At 43.6% G+C, this 19676-nt stretch overlaps 1 protein-coding gene across 1 annotated transcript in view; it reads right to left on the bottom strand.

Moving 5' to 3' along the window:
- The window catches only part of NIBAN1 (niban apoptosis regulator 1), a 63422-nt gene that overhangs the window by 19718 nt on the left and 24028 nt on the right, over nucleotides 1–19676 (bottom strand). The window contains exons 2-5 of the mRNA XM_068953532.1: nucleotides 17024–17154; nucleotides 15520–15651; nucleotides 14705–14819; nucleotides 12900–13067 (exon numbers count right to left, since the gene is read on the bottom strand). Of these exons, the coding sequence (XP_068809633.1) occupies nucleotides 12900–13067; nucleotides 14705–14819; nucleotides 15520–15651; nucleotides 17024–17154 (546 nt within the window). The remainder of the gene's footprint in view (nucleotides 1–12899; nucleotides 13068–14704; nucleotides 14820–15519; nucleotides 15652–17023; nucleotides 17155–19676) is intronic.

Raw genomic sequence — 19676 nt, 5'->3', positions numbered from 1 at the left:
TACACTCAGGCTGTTTCGAAAACGAACGTTGTCCGATGCCGGCTTTAATGCAACAACGGAGTACTCTACCTGGGAAATGGGTGAAGCGTTTACATCTCAAAGCTTTAGCGCTCAGAAAACACAAAAATTAACATTGACTGTTTTGACCACGAGAGGGCCAGCCGGCGGAGCAGCCCTTGCCGGGGGCCGGGCTTGGCTGGCGGAGGGGGAACCGCAGCTCCGGCAGGGCTGGGAGGCTGAGTCACTTGTTTTCCTTGCTAACAACAGCTGGGCTCCCTCTTAACCCAAAGGGACGGAAGACGAATCTGCAGGGCTGGTTCCTGGACCCGGCCGACGTGACGACGCGCCAGTTCTCCCCTCGAAGAACAGCCAGTTTTAATCCTTAGCTCGAGAGAGTATTTTCTCTCTCTTCCGACCGTCCCCGACCCCACGGAGAAGTGGGAGGATGGCGCTGAAAAAACAGGCGCGATTCACTTCGATCTGTCTGCAAGCACAACAGAATCCCAAACCGTGCGTTCTTCCCTGCGCCGGCAAACACGGGAGAAAGGCACAGTTATTGCCGCCTTACTGTCAAAACGGCTCAAAGTAAAGAGGAAGTTTGACTCTTCCATGCCTACTGCAAATTGCTTAATTTAAGGAAATTTATCCTCACTTTCCAGAGGAGGAAAGGGCTACATTGGACACCAGGCACTGACCATGCCTTGGATGGTGCAGAAGCCGCCGGGGAGGCACGCGGGTCAAGACAAGGGAATTGCAGCAGATGGACACATCCTCCGGGCTCTCAGCAAGGACAAACCCGGCCTTCGGTAAATCAGAGTTACCAGCGTACAAACACGAACACTCAGCCTAGCGTAGGGCGGACAGCTTGGCAGCCAGGAAAGGGAAAAAACACAAAATTTTAGGGCCCTCCTAGGGAGGGACCTTGTTTCCAGGAGTTTCCTCAACAGTCGGCTGGAAAGACGGGCTTCTCCGGAGGGACAGAGGACGCACACGTGGTCGACTCCTTCAGCAGGTTGTTCAGAGCAGGACCGCCCGTCGCTCTGCGACGTGCACAGCATCGCCAAACACCACGCTTTCTTGATGTTTTTTAAGTGATCGGCATAAAACCCCAAATTTCTCGTAAGGGTGAGGGGAGGACAAACGCAGCACCCAGTGGCAGGTGCTCAGACGCTGGAGGCTTTACAGATACCCAGCCCGACGCTACGTGCTTACTAGGGGGTGTCTGCGCTTGGACAGTTTCCCACACAGCCACCCAGGCTGCTAATGAATATATCGTCCTCTTCTTTGCAGAGAGCGAAACAAAATTGCGTTTGTTCTGGTTGAATTTCAGAAAAAGAATACCCACATAGAGACCCCATCTTTACATACCCCAATTTTAATAACAAACACAGATAAGTGTATTTGCTAACAATACATTCCCTTCATAAGCTGAAAGTAAAGGCCGTTCATTAACATAATGACTGTTATTAAGCTCCTTTTTGAAAGACAGGACATCTGCAAACACCACGACTCCTCACGTATCTGCCAAAATTTGCACGTCTCGCGCAGGCACCGTTGAGTGTGCTCAATCCTGCAGAAAGGTGTATGTTGGAACAAGCTTTCCTGCGGCACATAAGCAGTTTAAGCCCCTCTGTGGACATCCTTGCCAGGAGAACAAAAATCTCAGACCTCAGCTCAAAACGACATGCAGAGGAAGAGGCTACCGGACACCTGCTAAGAGGGGAGCTGCCCTGATGAAGTCTCGATACAGAATTGTTAACCTAGAGGTTCCCGTTTCTGGTTTCAGCTGTATCCAATGTTTCAGCCACCATGGGCCTCGCAGGCTCTTAAGAAGATGCTCAGTGCTACATGCTGCGGCTCCTTTTCTGCTCGGCAAGTAATAGAGGAAACCTCCAGTCCCGCGACCAAATTCACAAGCGCTCTCCCATCCCGCTACAGGACATCTGCATCTCTGTCTGGACAGACACGTACCTGTCACACCGTTTAAAGGCTCCTCCGGACTGAGAAAGAGCTACCCAAACCATTTTCTTTTCCGGCCTGCAAACACTTCTGGTGTGTGTCTGAAGACAGCAGCGGGGCTGCATTGCTTTGGTGAGTCCAGTCTAGCCGTGGACGGGCTGCTCAAAACCAGCCAGCCGACGGTTCGACCGGCTTAGAGGCTGATTTCCTTACACACGCTTGAAGGAAGGTGTCTCTTTAACATTACGTATCCCAAACTGCCACGTTAACTGTTACCCAGTGAATATTTCAACATCCCGTTTGAACCGTGCGCCTAACAACGCCATTCAACCCCATTACTACAGCACCAAAGAGGAGGCATCAGGCAGCAGTAAGGTGAATAGGTGCTTGAAGACACATGACATCCTGTTTCTCGCTTAACACACGCAAAGCGAACAACTAAATTCCTCGCATAAGCAGCAACGCGGCTCACTCCTCATCCCCCTGCCTGCTGCAGCTCTTATGCAACCGCCTGCAAAAGTCCGTGTTTGGGAAGAGCAGTGAAATTTAAACCGCGGAAGAACGTTTCTTCGGCTCCCGGCGGGACTCGTCAGATGCGATAACCAGCCAGCCAGCATTTTCCACCTCCCACGATTTACGAGGTGCCTCCGCTCCACGGAGACAACGAGGCTTCGCGGTTCCCGGCTGCATCTTGCCTAACTCCGCAAACTGGGACGCGCCGATTTTTGGAAGCGGCGGCAGCATTACAGCGTTAAACTGTGCAGCCAGCCAAAGAACTGCAGCCAGGGTATTTTATGATGTGCAAAAGCTGTGTGTCATTCTTCAAAACAAACAGAGTGCCCCCATTGCAATGCGGTAAATGTTTTGCTCCCATAAGGACTCTTCTTGAAATAAATCTTTAACTGTTATTGTTAATAATATTAAAAGGATATTTCGCCGGTGGACAAAGTGCTTTACCAATGCTAGCTAAATCACTGAGAACAATCCGAAGAGTTTTGGCTGACATTTTCACAAAAAGCTGAGGCCTAAAGAAGAGGTAGGTGAGCCAGTCTTAAAGCAGAATCCAGAAGTCTGAGCTCACAGAGCACGGGTTTTAATTAAAGAAACGCTGATTCTGACATAACGCCCATCATCTGACTAACAAAATTCGGAAGTAATCCACCCAGACTTCATCTGTTTCCAGCGGTACTAATCTCTACGCATAAGTTTCTGAGCTACAGAGTTGCATATCATTTGGTTCAAGATTTTGCGTTCGGTGAATCTCATTTGCTACGGCCAAGACCCGAACGGTCCCCGGATTCTTCCTGCAAGTCACTGTAACTGATATCCAAGCGATGAGGCTTGCAACCGTAGCAGCATTTATAAGCGATGACCATGTGAAGGCATACAGGTGGGAAGGCAGCTGTGCCTGGCTCTTGCCTGCCACGTTCAATAACTGCAGCTTTGCTCAAGCGCCTCTTCCTAACACATGGGAAGCCACCAATTCTGCAGCTCTTCCTTGCTGATCCCCTTCTATAGGCTTTTTCTGGGACCAAAAAAATCTCTCTTTGTAGAGATATCTGCCAAGGGTCTAGCTTCTTGTGATACTACAAACAGAAGAGTAGGATGTGGGTAAAGCTGAGAAAAGTTTGGGACTTTCAGTGCTTTGTCTTTGGTTTTAACGGTCTCAGAAAGGTGGTGCTTGCACCAGTTACTATTTCCACTGGACATCACCCTCACCAGAATAGTTCTCATGCTGGGAAATGCATATTAAATTTTGCCCAATTGTCTTACTCTTCCAAGTCATTCCCCTCTCTCCTTGCGTCTTTGAAACACGTCTGGACTACTGCGTTCCCTCTGGTTTCCATTAAACACGTAATTCCTAGCTCTTTTAAAACAAGAGCTGGTTAAAAGGAACACACGCACACACACACACACACACACACAAAACAGAGGGAGGCTGCTGAAAGAAGAGGTTATTTATTTTCTTTCATCTGGTGCTGCCTCATTGAACTAGTATTCAGGCCATTTCCACTTTTCATATGGGGACTTTAAAGCAAGTACACTGCTAGGTAGACTTTGGGGTGAAGGCTGCCGGGGGAGCATCCGGCAATAAGAGCTGCTCCACACAGTTAAAGAATCGTTTTGTCAACCCTCCAGCACAACAGTTAGGGGATGCCTAAAAAAATAAATGAGTGTGATGAAGAACGATGCAGATTTCCTGGTCTAAGAGTGATCTTTCGAGCACAGGTTTGCCACAATAGCATTTTTTTTCTAGTATGTCTGACAATACCCACCTAGGAGTGATCTGCTGTGGGTAGGGCCTCCAAAAAAGTATTGTCTGTTGCTCATACAGTTTCTATGTAATGATGAGCAACTTTCTCCTGGGAGGTGCACGAGTAATATCATCACGTGGAGGATGATGGATAGGATGCGGGGACGCTAAGAGAACAGCTAGCAGAGAGCCCACTGCAGCCAGCTCCCGAGGGCTCAATGCTTAGGCAAGACCAGCCAAGCATCACAGTACCACCTGGCAAAAAGCAGCCACCCAAGCTCTCAGCACACTTTAAGAGCATAGTACAGCCAGCCGGTAAGAAAGGCAATGGGCCTCAGCTCCAAAAAGTAAAGTTCTTGGTACCTTCTATCTCCAAAAAGTAAGCAAACGGTCCCAGATCAAAGGGAAGAGCAGTTGAGAAAACCAAAGCAAATCAATCCGTGTGTAACCCAGGGAGATGGGAAAAGCTTGGGAACTGGACCCTGGCAAAAGATAGTTTGCAAAGGGCTTGTAACACAGCTGCAGCACCTCCAGAAATAATTCTCTTAATAAAAGGACACGCGGTTTAGTTCTACAAAGTGGAGTCCTGTTGCATTATTGCATACCCAGACTGAAGCAAAGTAAAATGTTTTGGGCCTGAGAAGCATTCAGTGTCACAGCTCAGATGTTTTCCTAAGAGCACTCTACTATCATACTATTCATAGATCATGTGGTGTAGAACTGCTAACTGCTAACAGAAACTAGATGAGGTCACTTCCAAACAGGATACAGCCCTGCAGTAATACGCTTATTTATAGCAAATAAAGTTTTGCAGTGCAAGTTCCTTCAGAGAACATCAAACTAATTGATTTAATTTGATTAAAATATTTGTTTTGCAGTATTTAATGCCTGTATTAAAGCTGTCTACAGCAATAAGAGACAGATTACAAGTTATTTCCCTCTGCTGGAAATGGTAGTTTCATGTTTTGGAGTCTAAAACACAAGCGTACTATATACACATGTCAAAGGAATCACAGCATCTTTCCTCTGCAAGGATCTCAATGTGCCTTACAAACCATCTACCATACTCCAGGTACAGACGAGATTTTTTCTGCCCTGACCTTTGAAGCTGTAGCCTGAATAGAGTCTTACACACCTACAAGTGAGGATCTTCACAGCTACTAAAACAGGGTCAGGTGGTGGGCTGCATTCAGAAGATCTCCAGTATCACACCATGCTTCGTAATACACTGACGAGAAAATGAAGATCAAGCCACGGTGCAGAGGTGGCAAGAGGTAGGAAGAATACAATCACAATCAGGATTTTACATATATTAATCATCTTGAAATTTCAGAATGAATATGTCTCCTACAGACTGAAAATCCAAACTATAGTATAACCAAGAAAGACTTACGGGAAAAGCAAAACCCAAGTTGAATGAATGAACTGATGTTGCATAACAAAAACATGCCGGAAGGAGGAAAAAAATATCTTATTTCAAGCCTTCGTTCATACAAAAAATGCCAAATTGGGTCCCAAAACATTTCATAGGCTTTGTAGCACCCTATAGGCCTGGTAAAAGATATTTATAGCAAAATGGTTCTGACTATTATAAAAACATTAATACTTCTACAGAAGTTAACACACCAGTTTTGAAAACTCCATACGGACCTCAGATACCTTGCCGGTGCAAAGGAGAGGCGTTTACCATAGACCACACATTGTCACAGCCACCCATCTGGAGCAGGGGAGAGCTGATTAAATCATTTATACAAAAAATGCAACAGCTACAATGAGACAAGTCAAGATTCAAGTTCCAAGTTTGAGTCAGGTAAGCAAAGGGCTTGACCTACCCCCTAACCATCACGCCAACCTTCTGCAAGGTCTGGCTTTCATCCTGCTACAGAAAGGCATTTTTCTTCACTGTCAAGAAAAGTTGTAGGGCACAGAATTTCCCACTCAATTCTTCCTTAATTGTTCTTCCTGCATCTTTTCCGAAAAAGGCAACATGAAAATCCTTTTCTTCAGCTGCCCTCTCCAGGGAAGGAAAACCACTCCATTTGCCACAGGAAGACTCAAAAATGTTTCCAAAGTCCATTTGGACTCTTGGCAGCTGCTTTGCTCTATATATGGACAAGGACATACAGGACAAAATCAGGCCCTGAGACAGCAAGCTCCATGTTATCTCGAGGCAGTAGGTAAAAGGAGGAGTATCCTATCTGCAGAAAATGTCTAAGGAGGCCAAAAGAAGAAAATATCTAAGGAAGTCAGTATTTTTCCTGATACAGACAACTTTTCCCTCAGCTGAAGTGTCTGATGTCATCTTCCCAACCTTTATTAAAGGAACAACTTGAATAATTATTTTGAATTCTACCCCAAGAGTCGTTTAGCCTTGTATTAACACATGTAACTTAGAAGGGCTAGAAATAATTATGAGGAAAACACCTGCCTGTTGAAATTATAGTTGCAAAAAGGAAATGTGGACACAGCTAGTGGCAACTATAAAAGTTAGAGAAAGAGAAAAAAAAATCTGAAGGCATCTTACTTCTTCTTCTGTCATCGCCAAGATTTGACAGAATTCCCTACATAAGGTTACGAGTATATTTTGTGTTTCTCTCTTGCCTAATGTATTTCTTTTTCCCTTTTATGGTGAAATTTGAGATGGCAGCACATGGATTTGGAAGCCACTTGGCTTCCTGTATCGTGCAGGTGATTATCAAGATGAGGATGTGAAATTAAACCAAGTGAAAGAATATAAAATTGTAAAGTGAAACTGCGAATCTCCTATAATTAGCTAGTAGTATTTTCCTTCTTATCACACAGATTTCTCTATAAGCCAGCACCAAAAGGAAAACCAGCTTCCTCATTTTTAATAGCAAAATACCAAAGGAAACACAATAGCTGGTAACCTCACATAGGAAATGAGAAGACCTAGTAAAATTACAATAAAATAAAATAATATTCAGAGGACATTTCAGGCTATGTTATAGGGCATACACACATAAAGGATTAAAAAAATGAAAATGCTAAATATTTGAGCACTGTTAATACTTTAAGCATCTCCTTCGTTATTACCATCCTGTGCTGGGTCACACTCCACCAAACAGAGCAAGTGGCTGAGACAGATAGCAATTTTAGCAAAAATTTCCCCCAAAACTTGAGGTGTGGAATTCTTGCCGTTTCACTACTTTTCCCCGAGCCAACAGAGATGGAGAAGGAACAAGACTAAGTCTAATCCATGGATAAAAGTGGAGGGATAATGGAGATAAAAGCAAACAAATGAATTGCGTGCTACAGCCCACATCTGGACTGGGAATAGAGGGTGAAGAAAAGGGAGGACAGAAATGCAAGTTTCGTTGTAACTCAGACCCACTGCAATGACTGCTAATACCCAGACTCCTGTGAAGGCAACTGACTGGCTCCTCTGGGACCTCAGCACTGCTTTAAATCTTCAGATTCCCTTTCCGAATAGAGCTTTTTTATAGAGACAGTTACAAACTGAGGCAAATAAAGGAGAATCAGAATAAAATTTCCCAAACTTGGGATCTAATTTCAAATCTGTTTACCTGATTTGCACTATTTAAATGTCGTTCATACGGATGACTGTAAGGGCATGGAATATCTACAGGACCCGCGGGGGATATAGAGTCTCAACGCCGCAGAAGCCTCCTTATTTGGGTATCTAAATTTAGGCAGCCAAGTCTGAAAACGTTGCTCCAGGAAAGAATTATACAGAGCAGAGATTTTTATCATTAGCCCCATTTCTTGCGTTCTGCAGTACTTAGGTCCACCTAGAGCCCGACAGCTAAGCCAGGAAGGGATGCTTCCCAGTTAAGTGGGCAAATCAGACAGACCGTACTCACCAGGAGAACAAAACAGGGGAAAGACACAGCTCTGTGTCAGGGAGAGGTCAATCCCTTGACCGAGTCCCTCACCACTCCCAAGTTAGCATATGGGCGAGGAGCGAGACATACGTGGATGTGATGAATCCCCAACAGGTAGGACATCTATCCGCCAAGACGGCACTCAGCCAGCGTCACATGACACCTGAACTCTTTTCATGACATAGCGCTCTTCTACACGCACATGGATCCCGAAATCCATGCTAACCTCACTGATTAAACCACCCTAAAGGAGATTTCCTCCAAAAAAAAAGCTCCTTGCAGTGAAGCATGGCAGAGAAGGAATAGCAATGGGGCCATGGAGAGAGGAGGAAAGAGAGCCCAGAGATTCACAAAATCTATCAACAATTTGCATTTAGATCCCTGCAAGCTTCTAGGGTAGGATAACTACAGTTTTAGTCACCTTGTAAGCCCAGTCAGTGCACAGCACTTAAAAGACAAACAAGACAGGATCCTGGCCCAAGAACTTTACAAAGCTCTCAAAATGCCAAGTTCGTCCTCTGTATGAATAATGTCCGATGTGCTCCCAATAAAAAGCCAACAATGTGACAGCCCCAGAAGTGCCATGCTATGAATAGGTTTTCCAGTGTGTAATTCAAAGGATACTTCACATGCAAGTTCTTTTTTTTCCTTTTCTTTGGGACGAGTCAAGTGAAATTGTGATTGAACTAATCTCCTAGAGCTGATACGGGAAGATGAGTCCCAGACATTTCTCAGAGAAATTCACATAGCCCCTCTTTGTCCTCGGTATAGTTAGAGAGACTGTAACTTGGAGAAGGATATTTTCTCAAAGGCAGCATGAAGGTGATGGAGCACAGAACACAACCTCATTAGCTGCCCCAGCCAAGGAATGCCTTGGAGAAACCTCAAATGACAAGCGAGATTGATATCTGATATAGCCTAAATATTACAAAAGGCGTTAAGACAGGGAAATGAAACCTTATTTTCAATTTTGAGATCCTTAGCTTGTATAGGGAAAAAAAAACCCCAGCTATATGCTGTTCTCATTTTAAGTTTTAAAGTAAGCTAAATTTGATCCTTGCCTTTTCCCACCTGTAGTCCTTCCCTATCCGGATGGTGAGCTGATCCCTCTGTTGGACAGCCCTGGGGCAGCCGGCTCAGAATGCTCCCTTTGCACAGACGAGGTTACTGGGGGACTTTCTGTTTACGGAGATTAGCCCCTAATCACACAGCCTCATGACTTAAAACCCATAAGGCCTCTGGTCTCCTCTCAAAATCCCGAGGCATCAAGAAAGCCAACTACACAGATCTATTACAGTGATCAAAATGGGAGTTGCCCAAATGAATCACTGAGCTGGAATGACTTCTGTACTTAGGTTAATTAACTTTCAGAACCAGGCTAATTCACAGAATCTAATCCAGTTCTACCAGAATATTTTTAATACCATGACCAATCACGTTTTGATTGGTTTAGGCACACCGTAAAGTTTTTAAATGTGTTTTCTCTGAACTGTACTCAAGAAGGGTGCAAAACATCTACCTTGATAATGAAGGACATCACTGTCCCCTGGAACTGCAAATTCATCAATTAATACAAAGTCCTATGAACAAATATTCATTTTAGGAGGTAGGACAAACCCACAATCCATCTATCTGACTCATACCTGCAAGAAACGATCACTAAACCCAAATGCTATTGTAATTATTCTTCTGACCATGATTTCTGACCAGAAAACCCAGAAACACAGGCTGGACCAGTTATTTACAAAGAAGGACTCTAAAGAGAGGAAATACCTAAATACCAGGGCAGCTCCCTTGTCAAGACCACATGCCGATTCACTGAAGTTTACTGTTCAGCTAGCAACAGCTAGTAGGCACAAAAGGTTTAACGCTGCTTCCTGGGAGAAAGTAAACATTTTAACCAAAGACTCCTTTGAATTTTTTCCTAAAAAACAGCACGATGCATTCATTTTCAGAACTCCTAGTCACAGTTTATAGAAAAGACCGTAAGCCAACTCCTGACCAGATATTACATCTGTCTTTCTCCTGCTCTTGCCAAAATCTCCCCTGGCAAAAGTTAACACAGCACTTTTCAGAAGAGGTGGACAGAGCAGTGCCTTAGCTGGCGTTCCTTATCCCCCAAAATCTGTGAAAGGTTTTCAGTGAGCTATTTTTACATGCAATTAAACTTGCAAGTTTCTCCACGTTTCTTTTTTCTTTTCAATTCTTTGAGAAGAACACAGCTAATTTTCATATCAAGAGCTTTATTACTCATAATATTGCTGCACATGTCTACTACCTTCTGAAGTTGTTCACATGCCTGGTTTTTGTGATGTAATTGGTTTCATACCAACTTTAAAAGCCAATTGTAAAATAACATATTTCATTTATGAGAGAAAGAATATAAATCAACAAGAAGGTTTAAATAAAACCCTGAGAAAGTTCACTTTCCAGGACAGAATTAAGGTTTTTGAGGTGCTGGTCAGTGATCATTTTTCTACCCATAGCATCTAAGTTTCTAGGATATGGTATAATCCCAAGAAATCCAAGAAAATAATAGCTTGCATTTCGTTAGCTATTAAAACCGATTCCTTTTTACTGGTGTAACAGTAGATGGTATTCCTGATTGTCTTTATCTACTAATTAGTCTGTTGAGCAGAAAGAATGAGCCTTGACAAGGGTACTCTAATGTCGTTAAGAATCTTCTATCAGATAAAAACTTGACTGCAGGAGAAGTCAAGGGGGATAAATCCTGGAACAGATGCATAAATTAGCAAGAGCTGAGACATGAAATATAATGAAACACAGACTCTGAGGCTTTAGGGATGGAAAAGACCTATGAGGTCATCTAGTCCCATCTTATGCCAATTCAGAATTGTCCCCTAGAGTGATGTGCTGAACTTTAGTTTAAAGAAAAAAAAAAAAGCTGCCAAAAGCTTGGTCAGGCCTGTTGCACTTGCTTGAGAAGAGGGAAATGAAAAATCCAAGCCTAATGAAAAGGCTTCAAGTCATGGAAGACTTATAGTGCCAGGAAAACTTGATTGTATCCCCATCTCATTACCAAATTCTGCAGTTCTCTGTAGAACAAAGGGATCGCTTTTTAAAGGCTGGAGCGCTTTCATACTGTACGACTGCAGCTAAAAGGACAGGCTAATCAGAATTATAAGCCACGGGGGCAAACGTTTCCTTTAAGAACACTGTGGGAATTTGGGTTCATCTGGCAGCTATATATGGAATATTTATTCAATCGTTACAGACTCAACCTATGTGAAAGTGCCAAGTGAATGTGTGTTCCTCCTAGATTGAGGCCTTCAAGCTACGTTACTCTAGTCATAAAACAGCCCTTACAGTCCCTGCGACGGGGTTTTTGCTTACCATGGGGGGTTTTAGCTGCCAGCCTGTCCCACCTACGCAGAGCAGTGCGAATTGCACCTGAGCCGCTTATTCAGGTTTGTACACAACAACTCGAGACAGAAAGGCACGTTCTGGCTCACTAATCTCTGCGAGAGCTTGCAAATTAGCCAAAACAGGGGACTACGGGTTTTCGGGAGAGCGTATGCCACCTGCTTCCTAACAGGACAGAGACTCCTGCAGAGGCCTACAATGGACGCACCTGCTACCAGCCACCATGGAGCACTACACAAATAACTGCATATCTTAGGGGACGGGCTAGAAATAGAGTAATTCTTGTTTCCATAACGGGAACCAAGTCTTAAAGGAGGCCAGGATTATCTTTGGCAGTGGAGACATGGGAAAAGGGAAGGCAGCTGACAAGGATGCAGAGAAGACGGTACGAGACAACTGTCTGAGGGTAATGGGGTGAAGAGGATGACAAGGAGACAGGAGTGACAGCTAAAAAAACATTCGGAGACACTGGAGCTGCAAGTAGAAACAACTGCTGACACACTACATTTATCTACAAGCATGGGCGTGAGGCTCAAGCTGCTGACATTGCTAGAGAAGTCACTGAGCGTTCTCATCTCTCACCAAGGGCAGGAGGAGCAGACGGGACTCAAAAGCTACACAAAGGCCATGGAAAAGCTTGGACATCAAATAGAGAGTCAGATCAGCTTGATGGAAAAAGAAAAATCACATCAGCCCTTTCATCTGAGAAACAGGAAGGCACTTCTTTGTCTGAAGGACCCAGCTCATAAATGCTCTTCAAATTCCGCAGGAGCAAGGTTGTTTTTATAATCCTAGCAAGTCATAAGTTTGTTTTTTAAAAGGTTTTTAGTCTTATGTACTCAGGAAGCGAGATTTAAAACCCATCAGTATTGTGTCTTACACACCATTCACATCCCAACTACAAGAGTTAACCGTAGCTGGATGTATGAGTTGCTGTCTAAAGAAAAACACTCAAAAAAACATAAAATGTTTGACTGTTGGTGATTTATGCAGAACATTACAGAAACGTATGGGGAGACTACCTTCCTTCAACACTGTACAAACGTGGTCTACTATACCTACGATGCATTTGCCAAGCTTGCAGATCCAGGTGAGAGTTTGACCCACCATATTTAGTAAACATTTCATGTGATTTTGTATCATGATAATGGTTTTAGATCAGCCAACAAAGAGTGGAATACCACTTTCTAAGCAATTACCATGTTTTGTATCCAAACTTACCACACTACAGCTCAAATCCAACTTCACTTAGCTCCTAGCAAAGCAAGAAGGGGTTATGTTAATATAGGCCTTCCTCAAGGCACTGAAAAACAAGCATCTTTCAAAAAGGAAGTGACTACTGCTTTTCTTTCGTTTTTCTGCAAGATAATTATTGTAATCGGCCTTTAAAGGTGCACCAGGGTAAACGGTATACAGCAGGAAACCATTTGTGTGCTTACCGTGGTTTGAGTGTCTCACACAATCATTCAGCACTGCACTGAACTGCTTCTGAGCTTCGGGCTCCGGGAAGCAATAGTAGCTGTGCCTGAAGTACGGCTGCCACAGGTACACGGGAAACTCTTTCGGCAGTTGGACAAAGGCTTGGGCAACCTCCTTCTCATTGGAACCTACACAAAATACAGATATCCCAGTTTAAAATTTACTGACTTCTCGGGGTGTTCACACAGCTCTTTTCTTGCTATAGTGACAGCAGAGAAAGAACAGTTAAAACAGTTATTCTTGGCAAGCAGGAAGGTATGACAGACGAAAAATTCAGATCTTAAACTCAGCCGTCTCTCTACCTTGATCCAAGCAATTGGCCACCGAGATGAGTTTGCAGCCTGACAGACCTTGGACCTGCAAACTCAGCAGGCACCAACCACCTCTGTGTATTACACAGCAGCAATTTGGTACTCTCTTACATTGTATTCAAGCGAGATATAAAATACACACTTTTGGAAAAATTGTCCAACAAACTATTGTCAGGACAAAGTCTACAGCCGTCGAGAATCAAAGCTTTTGTTGGATTGTGCCTGTGGAGGAATACAAAACCAATCCTTTTGTCAGACTGCAGCTGCTGGGGAACAAGGTTTTCATGGCAAATAAATAACTGGGCAACTCCAATCTCTTTCACACAGTGTGTAGAAACAAGTTGCATTAAACCTCACAGGCACAGCAACTATTTTCCTATCTCTAATGTCTTCAAACGGAAAAACTGCAACATTACCTTTTGAGTTATTATTTCAAGTTCTTGGAGGTAAAGCAAAGAAAGAGTAAAGTATCTTCAAGTCCAGTTTGTTTTCAGGCCGAACTGGGTTCTTGTGCCCACGGGCTATTGTACAACATCATCTATGGATCAACTATTAAAAATAATTTTGTCTCATACTTTGCATCAAGATTCCTGCCATAAGAAGTCCCTCTCAGAAGAAGTCTTGTGGAGCCGAAGCTTCAGCACTGTACAAAGGGGCAAAATGGCCATAAAAGGAGCTATTTGCAGAGAGAAACCCACAGGAAGCCTACAACCGGCACTGGGTCACCTCCCATCACCCCCGCGGTGCCTGCTGTGGAGTGGCAGTGACCCCCCCAAGGTCCACTGCCTTCTGCCAACTGAGGCCACCAGCACCACTTTGGGAAAGGGCGTTGACAGGACGCGTTACAGCAGTCGTAACCTTAAGTAGTATGAGACAGGACTTCAAAAAAAGAGAAGATACTGGTCTACTTGTGCCCTTATCCTTTCCTTATGTGGTTCCAAATTTTCCAGATTTGACTCTGGAACACGTTCCTTAGACCCAGAATTTTCTCCGTCTTCACGGACTGGAGGTGGGGACAGGAGCAATTGCAGCGGTTCCAGTTAAAGAAATAATAAAATCAGCAACATTTCCTGCCCTCTCTGTGGGATATATTGTCAAGTGTAAATCAACACGGGCAACTGAGATCTAAAAATGGAAACAAATAAACCAGGAATATTAACAAAGCACTGGAAAAATAGTATTGTGGTTTTGAATCTGCTTCCGGGTTTGCTCTGCAGAGCTTCCAAAGTGTTTGTGTATGGATATTGAAAACAAAGGATCCAGTATGTATCCAAACATCAGCTTACAGCATCTAGTATGTATGTCCACTCTGGAATTATATTTTGACTCATAAAACGTACTGCATGCATCTTCTATTACCCTGTTTCAAAATCTAGCCTCAAAGTTGGCCAAAAAGAGATTTGTGCAAAGAAAACAGCTTGAGGTTTGGCAATTCAACTTTTACCAGTGCTTACCAACAGGATCTGGAAAATGTTTATCAGACAGCAAATTGTAATCTTCTTCTGAAGTTAGTACTTTGCCTCCTGCAGGAAGAATATGATATTTAGGGCTGAGTCCTTTCTGGTAGGCCTGGAAAATCAAGATAGAGGGAGTCAAAATAAAGATTTAAGGATAGCGAAAACATAAAATAGACAACTCATTTACAAAGCTAGTGCATGTGGATAGTCCTCAAAGGGAAAAGTTTCTCTCAGATTGAATTTCAAATGTATACCCTGGACATTTCAAATCTGAAACATGTCAAAAGCATATTTAAAAATACTCTCTCAGTGCTGATCAGCCACGATGAGGAGCTGGGGAAGCAAGGGAGGGGGAAAGTATGGGATTTTCTTCTAAGCCAAATTTGTTTGATTTGAAGGCCAGAACTAGTTTGACTACTAGCCCTAGAGCAGCTGCCAAACAAAAAGCTTCACTGCAGTGAAGCAACCAAAAGCTTGAAGTAACCAAAAAATTGCTGCCTAAAATCCAACTCCAGAAGCACGGTGACGTATTACAATGACGTACAAATAAGAAGTGTTCTGTGAAGGAAAGTTCAAAGTGCTGTTAAAATGATAGGTTAATTTTTGCAAATGCATCTGGCCAACGAAAAGCGCTTCGTTCCACCCTCAGACATCCACCCGCAGCCTCCACCCAATTCGACGAGGCTGGAACTGTGTGTCTGAGGACAATATTTGCTCTGCTACTCCTAAAAGAAAAGCAGCAGCAGCCACAAATCAAACTGGTATCGGTTCATTGGGGAGCAGAGGAGAATATAGCAGGAAGAAGCGTTTACCTCTTTGGTCTCAAAGCAATCCACGGTGTAGTCATTTTTGATAACAACATATCTATCCTTCCACTTCTTCAGGTCCTCAGCAAAATGCAGCACCTCTGTTTCGTATAAGACTGTCCCAGCTTCCACCCGGGGCTGCAAAGACAATTTACTAGATTTGAAATTACTTTGGACTAATGATCACTTTGAAGCTTTTCTTTCTACATTTTCTTTAACATTACTTTAAGGCCTTTAAGTCTTCATGTGCAATCTGGAGTAATAAACATCGAATTGAATCAGATATGCAATCAAATTCTTGTAGCTCCAGGTGCTTAGGCTGTAGCGAGCCTCTCCCTTTTGAAACCACCTCTCAATGTCCGTGACTGAGACATTCTTCCTTACCTTTCAGGGGACATGCTGAATGCAAGTAAGAGCATTTAGGGTTCATTATTTCCAGTTTTCCACTACATGCTAAAAAGCATTTCATTGATGCAGCAAATAATTTTATTATAGAATAGGAAATTATTTCACGTTTCTTTGTAACACTTTGGCACCTGTGCTCTGATAACTGACATGCATATATTTTTCTGCAAGATGGGGCTCTTTTATTATCACACCTCCTATATCCCATCTCTGTTTTAGCCTCTCCATTTCAAGAATATTAGCCGTGACTTCATACTAAGCCAATGGAAAAGTTTAGGTTTGTACCTCTCCTTATATTAAAGTCTGCTTCTCTGCGTTTTCCTGTAATAAAGAGACTTTTGTCTCTCCTCCTGTCTCTTTTCCTCTAATGAAGAGCAGACTTCCATAGCTCATTTCACAGAGGGAGCTGTTATCATGTTCCTTATGGGACCCTGTGGGATTCTTACGGGATGAAAGGGTTAGCTGAATTTCCCACATAAATTTCTGCCCTGAACATACGATTTCCGTCACAAGATCAGTATAAAATCTTGCAGTGATCAGAAAGAAACTAGTTTTTGTCCAAGCGTCAAACCTAACCTTGCTGAAAGGCATACTTTGTGCCAGAAATGTGTAAAGGTTCTTCTTGTCCTAGACTGCCCTCCTGCAAGGTGTAGATTTTAAAAGCATCTGAACAAAGACAAATTTTCAAAAGTAAACCTTAAACCTGCACCCACATACAACTTTTCCACCTAAATCCTAATAAAACCAAATGCAGCATCTGCACATGCAAACCTACTTATTGTGTATGCCTGGACTGTCTAAATAAAGCATATACACAAAACGTGCTATGTACACATTTATTGGGTACTCAGACACCCGATGTAAGGATGTTTGAATACCCAGTAAATGGGTAATTGCTTCTGAACACTTCTGTACTGTGTTTTTATATACACAAACATTTTGCGTACAGCCCTTTTGGTAGCTGATATACTTCCAGATCACGTTTTTCATCCACTGTGAGTACTAAATGGGTTACTTCAGTTCTCAATGCACAGGTGTCGCTATGCCAGGAGAGCAGAAGGGCATGGCAGCATCAGCCTGGGGACCAGTCCCGGTGTCCTCTTACCTTGGTTTTCAGGAATTGGGACTGGGAGTCTCGGTGCTGTTCCAGCTCATTCTGTACGTGCTTGCAGAAAGCCACGGCATACTGGCGTCTGTAGTGTGGACTGAAGTTTTTTATTACCGCCTCTGTTCTCCCTGAAGCAGAAGAATTACTCGTAATTAACACACGCCAATTCAGAAATGGTAACACAGAATCAAGTCGCTGCTGACCCAAAATATTACCCAATTGTACCAACGGTCGCTCGCTGCAAAACGAATCAGGAAACCCCCAGCAATGCACTTAGCAGTGCGGTAACACGAGCACACGGGGAGTTTCTCCCGGGTCCTAGTGGGGTATTTTGCTTTCAGCCTCAGACTAATAACTCACGATTGTATTCAGCCAAATGCAGCTGTGAATGTTGGTCTTAATGATACACAGAAAACACTGATTTTTGGACAAATGGTTTCCTTCTGGCAGCGACAAAAGAGGGCGAAATATACCCCAAATCCATTTCTCTAAGCAAAGATCGTATCTTCCTCTCCCTGCGATACACCGCCACAGAGCAGCGGATGCTCTAGAGTAGATAAGGTCTTCAAAGAAACGTATACACAAATGATACTGGATAATGTTCAGACATACTAGACAATTTTAGCACACAATCAGATTTTAATGATGACTCAAAGCTCCTACAAAGGACACTTTCTAGGCTTAGGCACTGCAGTCTCTCATTTGTTTTCATGCAAACAGATACTCAATCATGCTGCATGAAATACTTCTACTGATCTCGCATTGCCCGCTAGTTAACTCTGTGATGAAGATCCCATCAGTAGCCTCACACCTACCTACAGTCTCATTTCTGGGAATCTTAAAGCAATGTACAAGTAATTAACTCATTAACCCTATGAAAGAAATAAGACTCTGCTCTACAGACAGGGAAGCCAAGCTGAAAATTAAGAGTGATGCGTAAACGCATGACACAAACTGTCTGTAGCAATGCAAAAAACCAAACCTAGACTATAATCTAGACTCCTAGAATAGAAACCAGACTGCCAGGTCTCCTGTCTCCAATACCGGACAGCAGCCCCTTTTCAACTTGTATTAAGGAGGCCGGTTACAAGGGTGTTTTGGGAGCAGAGAAACATAATTTAACTTCGCAGATGATTTCAGCGTTTCCAGAACTTTATTTCGTTCCGCTTAGGGAGGGAAAAAAAAATCAAACTTTCTGTACAAGACAAAAGAATGGTAGTTTCCAAACCGTGATTTCTTGAAGCCTTTCATACACGAGATTTTTAAAGCAGGATTGGCATAAAACATTTCTGAAGGGCCAGACAGGGGAGCTAGCAAGCAGCAAGGCAGCTTTCAGGGTTTTGTAAAAGCTGAATCACCTGCATCATATGATGATTCTCCCGGACTGACAAACTCCTGGCTTTATTACGTCCATGCATTCTCAAGTTATTTTAAAGATCACACTAAATACAGTTAAAAAAAGAAAAGCTGTGGATCATTACAAGACTAAGTGCACGTATTTTTTGAGAGAAAGTGCATGTAGTGTTCTGATGTACAAGATGCTCTGGCTCAAGAGTTACCACTTTCGGGTACCCTATTTCCATTAACAAACTGAGACTGCTGAGGGAAAACAATTAGCCGAGACCGTCACAGTAAAATAGCTTGCAAGCGTTCCCAGGGAAGGGCAACCGCAGGAGATTTTGAAAAGCTCTCACTGCAGCTCCAGCTCTCATTTGCTCCTAATGTGGGCCATTACCAGTCTATGACGGGTTATTTCTGATAATTTCTGATAATTTCAGATAATTTCAGATAGCAGTGGTATGAGATTTGCAGGAACCACTCTTTGGGAAGCCACCCGCTATCACTAGCAAAGAGGTTTCACTGTGAAGCTTCGTACTGAGTTGTGCATTTAGCAAGGATTATCCAGGACGCCAAGCTCATCTCTCTCTCCCAGTGCGACAATCCCCGAGGGCCAGTGCAAATCCAGATTCAGGGACACCTCCGCGAGGCTTTCCAGAGTAACCGGAGGTAACGCAGTTCCACTCAAGTACAGCTCTTCCCCAAATCTCAGACAGTTACATTTATGTTGGCGTAACTATGTGAATGTCTACGCAAAAGGGGAAGCTCTAGACGAGCTCCTCTGCTTCAGCAAGTGCATTTTCAGGTTGATGCCCAGAATACTTATTTCCCAGCGCGAGAAAATCAGCCCTGAAGCCAGCTTTGGTGCAGGGCTCCCTGCAAAAAATGAGTGTGCAGAAGCAGCGCCTCTTAACTCAAGAAATCAGAAACGTCAGAAAGTCACATCTGTTGACTTCAGCAACGTTTGCACTGCCTTTCGCTCCCGTTTTTCTTGCACCACCAGCTCCACGAGAGATTCGGCTGGAGTCTTTTCCTCCTTATCAACAGCATTGCTGTCAACAATTTGTCTTAAAGTCCATTTTACCCCTTTTCGGCCTCACAAAACAGTTAGGTTACACACGGGCCGTCCCTGAACCCTGAAGCTGCTCCGGCGTTTCGGTTTGCAGCACCGCAGAGTTCGGAGAACCGTTCCCGAGACTGGCAACAAAGTGCGAGAAACGTCTGTATGCCTCCAAAGGTGCCGGGTAATTTTTCAGATATGCAAACTTTTCACATGTGTATTATACAAATTGAACTGTGGGACGGAATCAGG

The sequence above is a fragment of the Struthio camelus genome, chromosome 8 (genome assembly GCF_040807025.1).
Source record: "Struthio camelus isolate bStrCam1 chromosome 8, bStrCam1.hap1, whole genome shotgun sequence".
NCBI classification, from domain to species: Eukaryota; Metazoa; Chordata; class Aves; order Struthioniformes; family Struthionidae; genus Struthio; species Struthio camelus.
Note: the sequence above shows the minus strand (reverse complement) of the source record. Positions and strands in the feature narration are given on the sequence as shown.